Genomic DNA, 12,937 nt, shown 5'->3' on the forward strand with positions numbered 1-12,937 from the left:
CCCATTGCGGTTTCGATATATTGTGGGTAGGCATAAGAAATTAAATGGGAATTTTTGAGGACTTTTGCAGAAGCCATAGACATCACACAAAGGCCAGATGACACAGAAAAAAGTTTAGAAACTTGGAAATACGTAAAACTTATGTAGAGTGTCATATAACATATTTTATTTTTAATACCATAAATATACATAGTTTCTCTTGTAAAGTAAAAATAAATGAAAAGTTCATGAAAAGAACATGAAAACCAAATGATTTCATATGGATTTTCCAGATCACAGGGGCAACATATCCCCTGACCCCTGTGACACAGAGGAGATACCTGTAGTTAATTGATTAGTGAATTAGTTAAAACTTCATATGAGATGAGATAACATAAAGAACTTTGAAAATCTTAAAATTCTGTGTAAATGTGAGCATGCACAGAGTATTCGACAAGCACGTGGACACATTCAGCCTGAGCTTTATGCATGATGAGCTTCTGAAAAGTTACTTCCACAATGGATCACAAAAATCAATTCCATAGCCGATTCTAGATCATATTGTACTGACTTTTACATCATGCCAAGTGAAGAACAAGAACCTTTCTTACCCTCAATATCCAATGCACAATTCCTCTCAATCAACTACCGAGGTTTAACATCAGATCACAAAACATATTTTAAAGGAAATCTATTTTTATCATCCAGTCCTCTAGCATAATATAGTTGAGCAGGTGGATTTGGTTATGGCTCAAATGAAATAGCTAGAAGAGCAGTACTGACACCAAGTTACTGGCTAGAAACCTTTAAAATATTTTGGGGTTGTTTTTACTGACACAAGCATCATTCTAATGCTATTTAAATCGTGTTTACTATGAGCCAGGCACTGGGCTAAGAGCTTTGCAAATATTATCTCATGAGACCCTCACAATTACTCTGATAAATAGGTCTGCTTATTATCATCACTTTACTTATTATAAAACAAATACTGACTTAATTTAATTGGGAAACTAAGGAAAACAACAACGTAAGCAACACAGCTAGTGAGTATCTGAGGCAGGTCTTTCTGATCCCAGACCTAATGGTCTATCTAGTGAGATGTGCCACTGCCCTTTCATATCGAAGAACTTAATTTTAGGGAAAGTAATTTAAAGGCAAAGTCAGAAGTAACATCTAAGGAATATTAATTGTGCAATTCTGAAATCTGATGAAACATTTTAAAAGTTTTATTAACCAGATTTAAAATTTCTAAATTATCTTCAATAATACTCATAAATGATATCGATCTACTCCTCATTCCTCCCACACAACACTGTGTCTCTTGATCCTGTGAGTGAGTGAGAGAGAGAGAGAGAGTTTTCTGGTAGCTATCTTCCATGCCTTGAATCCTTTTTTTTTTTCATCTCCGCTTAGTCTCTCTGGCTTCCTCCAAGTTGAGGCTAAAATTCCACCTCCTGCCAATAGCCTTTCTAATCTCTCTTAATGCTAGTGTGGTCACTCCATTCTTGGAGATAATCAAAAGAGGACAAGGATTGTCTTTTGTCTTTCTGTTTCCCCAGTGCCTAGGATAGTGCTGGCACATAGTAGGCATTTAATGTTACTAACTGAGTGACACCAACATTAAAGGGGCTCAGGAAAAGCTTCCTACAGAGGTGAAATTTTAGCCAAGACCGGATGTAAGCTGAGGAAGTTAGTTATGACTTATATACTATGACCTCATTGTACTTGAACTCAACCCACGTGAATTCTGGTGTGCAGGTTTGGCAATTGGAAAAAATAAAGGCAGAAAAAAATATAAAAATTTTAAAAATTACCTGCAAAATCCCTGACATTTGTCTAAGTAGTATAAAGTCTTAAAGCAATTTGCCCTATCACTCTCATTCTCACTGTGAGAAGCATTACTATGAGTCATTATATTGTTTTGCACCAAACATTAGCTTTTGCATCAGTCTTTGTGTACAGTTTTCCCTTCTAACAAGTCCCGTCTGAGTCAGGGCAGTGCTTCTCTTTGTTTATTAATGCTTTTTTCCATTACTAATCATGGCCCCCAAAAACAAGAGTAGTGATGCTGGTAGCTTTGAAAAGCCTAAGAAAACTTGTGAAAGTGTCTAGGTATGTTTGTATAAGGAATACTTATTAAATAATAGGGCTTACTATTATGTACAATTTTCAAGTTATATTAAGGGTCTTGGAACCTACAGGCCATATAAAGCAAGGTCCTACTGTATATGGAGAACCTGGGACCTTGAGAAGTGAAGGTATTTGCACAAAATCACCTCTTATTCATTAGTAGGGGGTGGAATTCTAACCCTAGACTTCCGACTACACATCCACAGCTCTTTTCATGATGTCACACTGTTTCCTTGATCAGCATAGATGTTTCCTAATGAGCTCAGCGAGTTATTATTGAAGATCACCAAAAGAGTGGATATCATGAATGGGTGTATCCATGAATGATTATGTATTTAATTTATTAATCACTTACTATGTGCCAGGCTCTTGGGATACAAATCTAAAAGCAAAGATAGCCCCTGATCTCAAAGAATTTATATTCTAATTGGGGGAATGGGGGGAGACAATATACACAGAGGACAAGAGACTAGGGAGGGGGTGCATTTTAGGCTCAATAGTTATAGGAATATTGAATAGGATCATGGGGCGGTACATAGACCCATGGGGCAATTGGTTGGTACAGTGGATAATGCCAGGGCTAGAGTCAGGAAGCCCTGAAAATTTGGTCTCAGACACTTATTAGCAGTGTGATGCTAGGCAAGTCACTTAATCCTCTGTGTGCCTCAGTTTTCTCTTCTGTATAATGAACTGGAAAAGGAAGTGGCAAACCACTCTAGTATCTTTCCAAGAAAACCACAAATGGAGTCGCAAGGAGTGGGACATACCTCAAAAGGATTTAAAAACAACATATTAACACAATAGCCCAATCAGAAACAATGGCAGAGTGGGTTCAAGGATCCAGATCTAGAGGGGGAGTTATAGCAACTCAGCAGAGGTAATTGATAAAGAAGTTGTAAAGGAGATGGTTGGAGAGGAGAGAGTGAAGGACCCTGGGAGAGATAGTCATCAATAGAAGGAGGATAGTAATAGGAAGAAAAACAGCTTTTGAATGAAACCAAGGCATTGCTATCTAACACAAGAAAGGCCCCAAAGAGCCAGAAATAGGATGGGGTACACAAAAAATGACAAAGCAGGATTTTGTTTCATAAAGATAATCTAAATCATATAGTTTTCTTTTATCTAGAAGAAGGACAACAGTCAAATGTATTAAAAGCACAAAAGATATGATTGAGAAGATGAAATATCTCACCAAATTGCAGAGCTAAGGGGTACCTCATAAAGGTTGAAGGAGGTAGGGAAATATCAATTTTTATATGGTATTTTTTTTCTCCAAGAAGTGATATCCAGGCCAGACACATAAATGGGTTGAAAGGAAGTTCCAGACAAATCCACAAGTTGATTTGTCTCCAAAATGAAACTATGTGGGGACTTATTTCTAACTCTGTAAAGCTGACATCATAGAAACAACAGAAAACATTCAAAGGTACCCCAGCAAAAACAGATGGGATTGTGTGTATGTCATTTCTCATGTGCTAAGGCTTCTGAGATAGGAAAATTTATTGATTTACTATATGAACTGGATTTCTTAAGAGCCAACATCTGTGGCTTTCCAAAACTTCAACATTCATATTGTCAATGAAGTTATACTGAATCATAACTATAAACTATTATGCTAATGCGTAAATATGCTCTGCTTTGCACATTAGATAACTACTTTAATTCCAGGGGACTTTATACCCATAAATTACCATTATGCAAATAAAAAAAGATGTCATATGAATGGTAAGCTCATGTATTTGTCTTACATAAGTTACCAGAAGCAATGACAAATATAAAATTAACTTTGGTTTAGTGGTTAATGTTTTGTAGTACATATTTTTTTTGATTAAAAAAAATCCTTACCTTCTGGCTTGGAATCAATACTGTGCCTTGGTTCCAAGGAAGAAGAGCGGTAAGGGCTAGGCAATGGGGGTCAAGTGACTTGCCCAGGGTCACCCAGGTGGGAAGTGTCTGAGGTCAGATTTGAATCTAGGACCCCTTGCCTCTAGGCCTGGTTCTCAATACACTGAGCAACCCAGCTGCCCCCTGTAGTACATATTTTAATAACATATTTTTTGAATAAATCCTTATCTTGTGAATTAGAGGTCAGAATGTCATAAACCCAAGAAGATAATCTTTTCATAGGTCTGGGTCAGAAAAGGAAGGCTTATTTTCTGAGCAGCTCTAAATTTTGCTGCTTAAAGGAGGGGCAAGGTAAAGTGCAGTTGATTCTGTTGGAAGAGTTTACAATTCTCCAGAGTTGGATTTTAGGTCTGTTGATTTTTATGGCACAGAAAAAAAAATTACTTATTTATAGGCATCTGGCAGGAAATAATTTTCTATAGCTGGGGTTCTTAAACTGAGGCCTATGAACTTGGGTTTTTAGGAAATAAATATTTTGCTAACTATATTTCAACCAAATTGATTTCCTTTGTAATCCCATTGCATTTTATTTTGTGTATATAAAGTTATTGTTCTGAAAAGGGATCCAAAGGCATTACTAGACTATCAAAGGGATACATGACAAAATAAGGTGAGATCAACTCTACGGTCAACTGGGTATAAACCAGTTTACATTTGTAGAATCATGAAATTTATTTTCTTTCTCCTTCGGCCTGGAAATATGTTCTTGTGCAGTGTGGTGGTAGAAGGGAAGAGAACTGGATATAATTATAAATACATACTACCTCGGATTACTTCATTCTATTAATGACTGTACTCAGTATTTGGCACAGGCTTTGAATGGTATGTAGGGATATAAACCTCCAAATCCACTGAAAAAAGATATATCATAAAATCTGCATTTCATTTTTACTGAAATCTGATTCCTGCTTTAGATTTGAGTACAAGATAAAGGAAGGCCACCCCTTCCCCATCATGCTGACCACATTTTAAAGGTAGAATAAACAGATGTATAAAAATCTAACTATAGAACAGGGATTTAAAAGAAATCCTTAAACCAAGCAAGCCTATGGGAAGACTGCATTTTTTGTCTTGGCTAAAATAAGAAACTCAGAAGTTTGGAGTGTCAGATTTCATTGTGGTGACATTTCCCAAGGGAAGGGGCCTTAGAAGCTCAGCTCTACAGTTGTGCTTTTGAGTTCTTTGGGCTACATCAGTTTTAAAGGAGAATTTACTGAAAACACTATTAAGTTTCACTTTGAAATCTAAAGATTATAACAAAATAATTGAATTCCCTGAAGCAAGATGGAGAACTAAAAATAGAGTAAATACCAACAAAAAAAAGAAAGAAGAAAAGAAAGGGAGATAGAGGTTTGGTGGGATTAACGGTATTTTTCCCCCCATTCCTTTCCTCAAACATCCTACACAGTTACATTTGCAATATATCCTCTCTCTGAGTTCACCACACCTTTATGAGGGGCAAAATAAAAAAGGTTTTAACCTTTTAGCTTTCAATCCTGCAAATGGTTAATTTTATACTCATGATTTTGAAATATACTTGTATTACAGCCTTAAAGATAAAATCTTAGTAGTGCAAATGCCATTAAATTGAAAGATTCTCTATATTCATGAAGTTATTGTCATATTCCAGTAGAAGGCCTAAAATATATATTATCTTGCTTGATGGTTATAATGAATTGCCCCATGATGTATCAGATCAAGGAAATGTTTTTCTTGTCTCTCTCCTTCTAATATTTATTATCTATATTGAAAATAACTGATAATGGACTGTTATATAGGAATAAAGGAAAAAGGACAAGAGTTGAACTTTTTATAGTTCATCTAAGTGGCAAATTCCTCTTTTCCCCTGTACCTTCTCCAAGGAAACAACCAACTAACTTTCTAAATCATCCATGATATAACTTACCATACAGTAACATATAGAAACTTCGGGGAGAGAAGTATGTGTATAACAACATCCTCTTTCTTCTTTGGATTCTGTACTTTTAAAACGTATTAATTAAGAGAAAGATTAAGAGATATCCTGCTTTATCTTTAGCTCCTATAGACTACAGTTTTTACTAATAAATTTCTGGGAGTTCTAATTTATTGCTAACCTCCTAAATTTTGGATTTTAATTAGATACTCTGATTTTTGGAAGGAAGGAAGGAAAGGAGGAAGAAAGGAAGTGTTTATTAAGGACATACTATGTATGCTAAATGATTTGAAAATATATCATTTGCTTTTCAAAACAAAATGGAAAAGTAGATGTTATCCCCATTTTACAGCTGAAGAATTGAGGTAAATATTAGCATAAATAATTTGCCCAGGGTCATGCAACTAGTAAATATCTGAGCCTATGGATTTGCACTCATGTCTTCCTGGCTTTAAGGTCTAAAAAGATATTAAGTTATGACTTATGTTACAGTTTAGTAGTCAGAGATAAATTAAATCATCTCTCTCTTTTTTTGCTTATTTCATGTTAACTTATGTTGTTAAAAATTTTGCATTCACTTTCTCTATTTGTCAATTTTTTTCTTCTAAAAATGAGACATTCACATTTTTTTCTCAGGAAGTTAAATTTAAATGGTAATATTTGGATAGTTTTTAAAAACCTAGTTTAGTATAAATTTGATTTTAAAATAAGAACTAGTAGGATTTTGTTCATAGTAGGCTAGTGCTTTTGAAAAGCAAGTGACAATTTAAGAAGTAAAATATAACATCAGAAATTTAAAGCTGGAGGAGGCCCTGGAACTTAATCTATTTAGAGACATGGCTTATGGATAAATAAAGTAAGGCTCCAAGAGGTAAAAGGATTCACTCAAGGTCACACAGGTAGTAAGTGGTGCAGGAAAGATGATCTTAGATAATTTGACTTAAAATCTTGGTACTCTTCCAGTTGTACTGGGCAAGATCAACACAAAAAGTTAAGTATATTTTTACATATTAAATGTTTTTTCTCCCCATGCTGTAAAAAGTGATTATAAAGTTACAGAAATAAGTTTTGAAAACATTTCACACCCTTCCATGGAAAGGACACAGATAACTTTAGCAGAACAGTGCAGTAACATTAATGTAGAGGTGGTCCATCATTGGACCATGCAGGTCTGGGAGGAGCTTTAAAGGAGGTACATTTTTATCATATCTGAAACAGTAGAGTGAGGAATTGCCACATTCTAGCACATGTGTAGCAGCAATGATTCTTCCAGTAGCTATACAAGAGAGTTAGGTGGCACAGTGGATAGAGTTCTGGGTTTGGAGTCAGGAAGAACTGAGTTCAAATCTAACCTCAGCTGTGTGACGCTGGGCAAGTCACTTAACCTCTGTTTGACTCAATTTCTTCATTGGAAAAGATGGGGATAACAGTAGTATCTATCTTTCAGTTTGTGAGGATCAAACAGAAATATTTATAAAAGTGCTTAGCAGAGTAGCTGGCACACAGTAGGTACCACATAAATGCTTATTCCCTTCCCCCTCCCTTTTCAATTAATCACTATGACAGGAAATAAGAATAGAAAACAAAAAATAAAATTCTTTCCTCAAGGAGTTTCCATTCTACTTGAGGATAGATCATGTAAGTAAATTCAAGATATGTTTGAGGAGGGACAAAATACTAACAATAAGAGGCAGAGGGAGGAAGGTTAGGGAAGGCTTCATGGAGAAGATGGAACCTGAGCTGGGCCTTGAAGGTAGATAAACATTCAGAAAGCTGGAGCTAAGGAGGAAGGACTATCCTTATCCAAATCAAAGAGCAGCTAATAGCCCCAGACTGATTGGGACACAGAGAAGGTGAAGGAGAGTAATGTGAAATAAGACTGGAAAAGTAGCTAGAAGAAAGTTTGTGAAGTCATTCAACAAGCACTTATTAATCATTATATTCTAGACACTAAACTAAGTGCTGGGGACACAAGGAAAGGCAAAAAAAAAATAGTCCCTACCTTCAAAGAGTATACATTCTAATGGGAGAGATCACATGTAAATTAGTAGGTACATATGTATTTATATATGTGTGTGTATAAATACATATATGTGTATAAAATTTTCTAAATTCCCTATTAACTTCATTTCTCTCTCTCTCTCTCTCTCTCTCTCTCTCTCTCTCTCTCTCTCTCTCTCTCTCTCTCTCTCTCTCCATACACACACACACACACACACACATATAGGATTGTGTATAACCTCCCCACACACACACATATTTGAAGGTAACAGCTGGGGAACTTGAAAAGTCCTCTTGCAGAGGGTCAGTTTCGAGCTAAATTTTGAAGGAATCCAAGGGAGAGATAAGGAAATGGGGCATTACAAGCATGGAGGACCCCAACATAAAGGCAGGGAGAGGGAGTATTCTGGGTAAAGAACAGTGAGTAAGGAGAGTGTAGACTGCTTGAAAGGAAGGAATATGTAGGAGAGCTAGAAAATTAGAAAGGGGTCAGGCTGTTCATAGTTTTAAATGGCAAAAAGATGACTATATCAATATTGTTCTATAGGTAATAAGGAATGACTAGAGCTCATTGAGTAGAAGGATGATGAAAAATCTCCTTGAAAGCTGAGTGGAGGATGATTGGAGTGGGGAGAGATTTAAGGCTGGAAGGTCAATAGTTGGGGCCAGAGACCACGAGGACCCAGATTAGAGTTGTAGTCATGAATGCAGAGAAAAGGATGCATGCAAAATATAGATCTCCAAAATAAGGTGAAGATGACAAGATTTGGCAATGTGGTAGGTATGCGAGAGGAGTGAGAACGAAGGGCTGAGCATGATAGTGAGGCTTCAAAGCTGAGTGACTGGGAGGATGATGGTGTTCTTGACAGGAATAGGGAAATTCTGAAGGGGAAGGAGAGTTTTTAGGTAAAGATAATTTAGTTTGTACATGTTGAACTAGAGATGAGGGTTGGATATAAGATCTGGAAATTTTACGTGCCTGGAGATGATAATTAATTCCACAGGAAATGAAGAGATAATTAAGTGAATTAGTATCAAGTGAACTAGGAGGTCCAGTACAGAGCTTTCAAGGGCATACATTGTTGGAGAGCATGGCATGCATGAAGAATCCTTAAAAGACACCGAGATGAAACAATAATACGTGTAGGAGGAGACCCAAGAGAGAGCAGTGTCATAAAATCCTAGAGAAGAGAGACTGTCTAGAAGGAGGAGATCAAGACTGTCACATTCTGCAGAGAGGTCAAGGAGGCTCAGTATTAAGGCTCTTAGATGTAGCAATTAGGAGATCTCTGGTAACATTGGGGGAGGCAGCTTCAGCTGAATGATGAAGATGAAAGCCACATGTAGAGGGTTTAACTGAGAGTAAGAGGAGAGAAAGTGACATTTTAGACTTTTTTTAAGGACTTTAGCCAAGAAGGGAAAGAGATAACATGATAGCTAGGGAGGGGTGCTAAAATCTAATGAAGGCTTTTTAAAGATGGGAGAGGCATGGGTATATCTATAGGCAGGAGGGAAGGAGATAGTAGATGGGGTAGAGGAGAAGCGGTATGGAGAGGAAGAAGGGGTTGTGGCGAAAAGGAAAGAGAGGAAAAAGTAGAGAGCAGAGGAAGGGGGACAGAAGGAAGTGGGAAAGAAGAAATGGGGGAGTGGAGGAAGGGAGGCAGAGAAAGAAGGGAGAGAAGGAAGGAGGGGGACAAGAGGAAGGGGGAGAGAAGGAAGGGTGAGAAGGGGGAAGAGATTATAGTGTTCAAGGCTCTTTCTTGAGGTTCAACAACCAGGCAGTCAGTGATGTTTCCTGTACCACCTAAAAAAGCCAAGTTGCATACTTTGTATTTTATTCCCTAATGGCAAGAAGGAACCATGACAGTTTTATTTAAAACTTTTTTACTTTCTGTCTTGGAATAGAAACTAAGTACAGGTTCCAAGGCAGAAGAGTATTATGGGCAAGGCAATGGGGGTTGTGACTTTCCCAGAAAGGAGTGCCTAAGGTCAGACTGCCCTTCTATAGTCTTGGCACTCAATTCCCTGAGCCACCTAGCTGCCCCTGGGTCATGGCAGTTTTTGAGCATTAGACTTTTGTGGTGAAATATTTATTAGCCCTTAAGGAATGTCCATGACCCTTCCGTTACTAGGACAAATGATAATTCTAGGGGAATGGACAATGGCAGGCACTCAGGGGGTAGTATTCTCTGAAACTCAAAGGGAAAGTCAGAGTTTTTTCAGAAATGTACAAGCATAGAAGGGATCTTAAGAAGGTAGCTAGAGCATCTTTTTCTGATCCAGATATCAAAATCATTGGATAAATAAGTATGTTCCATTTTAGAAAATTCCAAAATGCAGTATTCATAAACCTAATCAATAAATGATTTCATTGTCAGAACATTCATCTTTATGTGGGGCCAAATCTCTCCTTTTACTTGTGATTTAGTCTTTTCAATCACACCTGATTCTTGGAATTTTCTTGATAAAGATTCTGAAGGAGTTTGCCATTTCCTTCTGCTACACATTTTGCAGATACAGAAACTGAGGCAAACCTGAGTTAAATGACCTGTCCAAGGCTAGATTTGAACTCAGAAAGATGAGGCTTCCTGACTTCAGACCTGGCAATCTATCCACTGTGCAAACAAACTTTTACAGAAAGAACTAATTTTCCTTTGCTTTGTCCTAAAAATAAGAGCAATTGGCTAATGGTATATCTCATGTATAGATGTACATACATATTTAAGTTATTACTTAGTTTTCACTCATCTTCTTCATTTTTAGTTACACATCCTCTGGGAATTTGTCCATTTGTTCCATGACCCAAACCTTCCATATTTCCCTCAACATGCTTTTGCAATTACTTTAAATATTTGTAGGTGAGCTCTCTGCCTTGCTTATAAATTGTGGGAGTTTAAAAATTATGACTGGGAACAGCTGGGTAGCTCAGTGGATTGAGAGCCAGGCCTAGAGATGGGAGGTCCTAGGTTCAAATCTGGCCTCAGACACCTCCCAGCTGTGTGACCCTGGGCAAGTCACTTGACCCCCATTGCCTAGCCCTTACCACTCTTCTGTCTTAGAACCAATACACAGTATTTATTCCAAGATGAAAGGTAAGGGTTTATTAAAGAAAAATTATGACCAATTAAAAATATAGTTCTATATTCTTTGAGAGTACTCAAGTATTATTTATTGGAGATTAAGTGGGATCAATTAATTTTAATGTCCTTCATATATATTTTTCCAAATCTAATCATATTTTGTTGCTTCCTTCTGAATGCTTTTCAATTCTCATCACTTTTTAAAAACCCATACCTTGTATTTAATAATGATACGAAGTATCCGTTTTAAGGCAGAAAAGCAGTAAGGACTAGGCAACTGGGGTTAAGTGATTTACCCAGTCACACAGTAAGGAAGTGTCAGAGGCCAGATTTCAACCCCAACCTGGTGCTTTATCCACAGTACCACCTAGCTGCCCATTTTCAATACTTTTGGATTAGAGAACATTAAACTGGATGGACTCTAACTAATGATTAGCATTGTATGATGGAAAAATCTTTCCATTTATCCTATATCCTCCTTTATAGATCCCTTGTTTGAAACACAACAAATACTATATAAAATACACAAGACTTTTGGGAAATAGGTAATTATTTTGTTTTGCAGACAGAAAAAATAAAGCAAATAGAATATGCAAGAAATCAAAGTGGTGAACCAAAGTGATTATCTAGAAATTTGAAGGAGGAAAAAGTTTTGCTTTAGTCATTAGTGTATTTCATTTGAGGATGCAGAGTTGAGTGAATCACCAGCAAAATATATATATATATATATATATACATATACATAAAATCTTAACCCAATTATGTGCTGCTTCTTATTTTCCTGTATCTCACAATACATAAACAGGACACTTAAATATTTGTTGACAATATAGACATGTTAAGTGATTTCCTCAGGATTCAATCTGATTAGAGAATTTTAAAATTATGATGTTTTGAGAGATTATTGCACTTCTCATTTTAATGTGCCTTTTTTCCAATGTAGCTTAATCTATTTGCGTGTGTGTATATATGTATATATCAATCCAGGAGATATACAATATTTACTATGGATTATGCTATAAAGGGAAAAGAAAAGGTTAAAGTAGAAGATGCATGAACCAACATATGTTTCTACCATTAAACATTTTGCTACAAATAAACTCAGTTTCAATAGCTTGAATCCTGTTGTAAAATATATATGAAAATACTTCAAAATTTACTTGTGTTTATTTTTGTGTCCTATCTTGCCAATTTCCTATCAGTTTTAAAAGCCCTTTCTTTATCTTTTAGGATACTTTGGTCTGTTTTCCATCATTTGCACCCCTTTAAGTGAATTTTGCTTTAAAAAGGTGACAAGGGAAATATCTCAAAAATGCTTTAGTTGGCATCTTTACTCAATTTCATATGCCTAAAATATATTCTGCTTCCAATTACTATTTCAAAATAATGAAGTTTAAAATGACCTCAATAGTAATGCGTGCTAGCTTTATACACATATATGCATATCTCTATATATGTTTAATCCCTGCAATTTAGGAATTAAATTCTAGAAATGGGCATATAAGATAAGTGAAATTGTGGATGCACAGGTATCCTTTTTAAATGAAGAAAACACGAAGTAGTCTGCACTCCATATGTGTCATTACAAGGGTTACATTGGGTTCTTTGTGTGTGGGAGGGGGGGTATGTTTTTAATAAAAACTGTCCTAATCATTTTAACAGCTTTTAAATGAAACTGAAATGATTAAGAACAAGTAGCCTTTCATGGCTAGACTGCAAAACTAAATGAAGAGCTTACAGATATTTCTGTGATTCATTACAGATATTATGGAGATCAGAACAGTGGCAGTTGGAGTGGTGGCAATCAAAGGGGTGGAAAGTGAATACTTTCTAGCAATGGATAAAGAAGGAAAACTCTATGCAAAGGTATGAATGCCATCAGTAATCGTATATGTTCAGTTTTCAAATTTTATTAGAAAATATATCT

General features: G+C 36.3%; 2 protein-coding genes across 5 annotated transcripts in view; one reads left to right on the top strand and one right to left on the bottom strand.

Annotated features, from left to right (window-relative positions):
- FAM227B (family with sequence similarity 227 member B) overlaps nt 1-12,937 on the bottom strand; it is a 319,277-nt gene that overhangs the window by 183,017 nt on the left and 123,323 nt on the right. The gene's annotated exons all lie outside the window — the stretch shown is intronic.
- FGF7 (fibroblast growth factor 7) overlaps nt 1-12,937 on the top strand; it is a 79,548-nt gene that overhangs the window by 63,557 nt on the left and 3,054 nt on the right. For all 3 annotated transcript variants that reach the window (XM_001369874.5, XM_007479933.3, XM_007479932.3), the window contains exon 3: nt 12,773-12,876. In XM_001369874.5, coding sequence (XP_001369911.2) covers nt 12,773-12,876 — 104 coding nt within the window. The remainder of the gene's footprint in view (nt 1-12,772; nt 12,877-12,937) is intronic.

The sequence above is a fragment of the Monodelphis domestica genome, chromosome 1 (assembly GCF_027887165.1).
Source record: "Monodelphis domestica isolate mMonDom1 chromosome 1, mMonDom1.pri, whole genome shotgun sequence".
NCBI classification, from domain to species: domain Eukaryota; kingdom Metazoa; phylum Chordata; class Mammalia; order Didelphimorphia; family Didelphidae; genus Monodelphis; species Monodelphis domestica.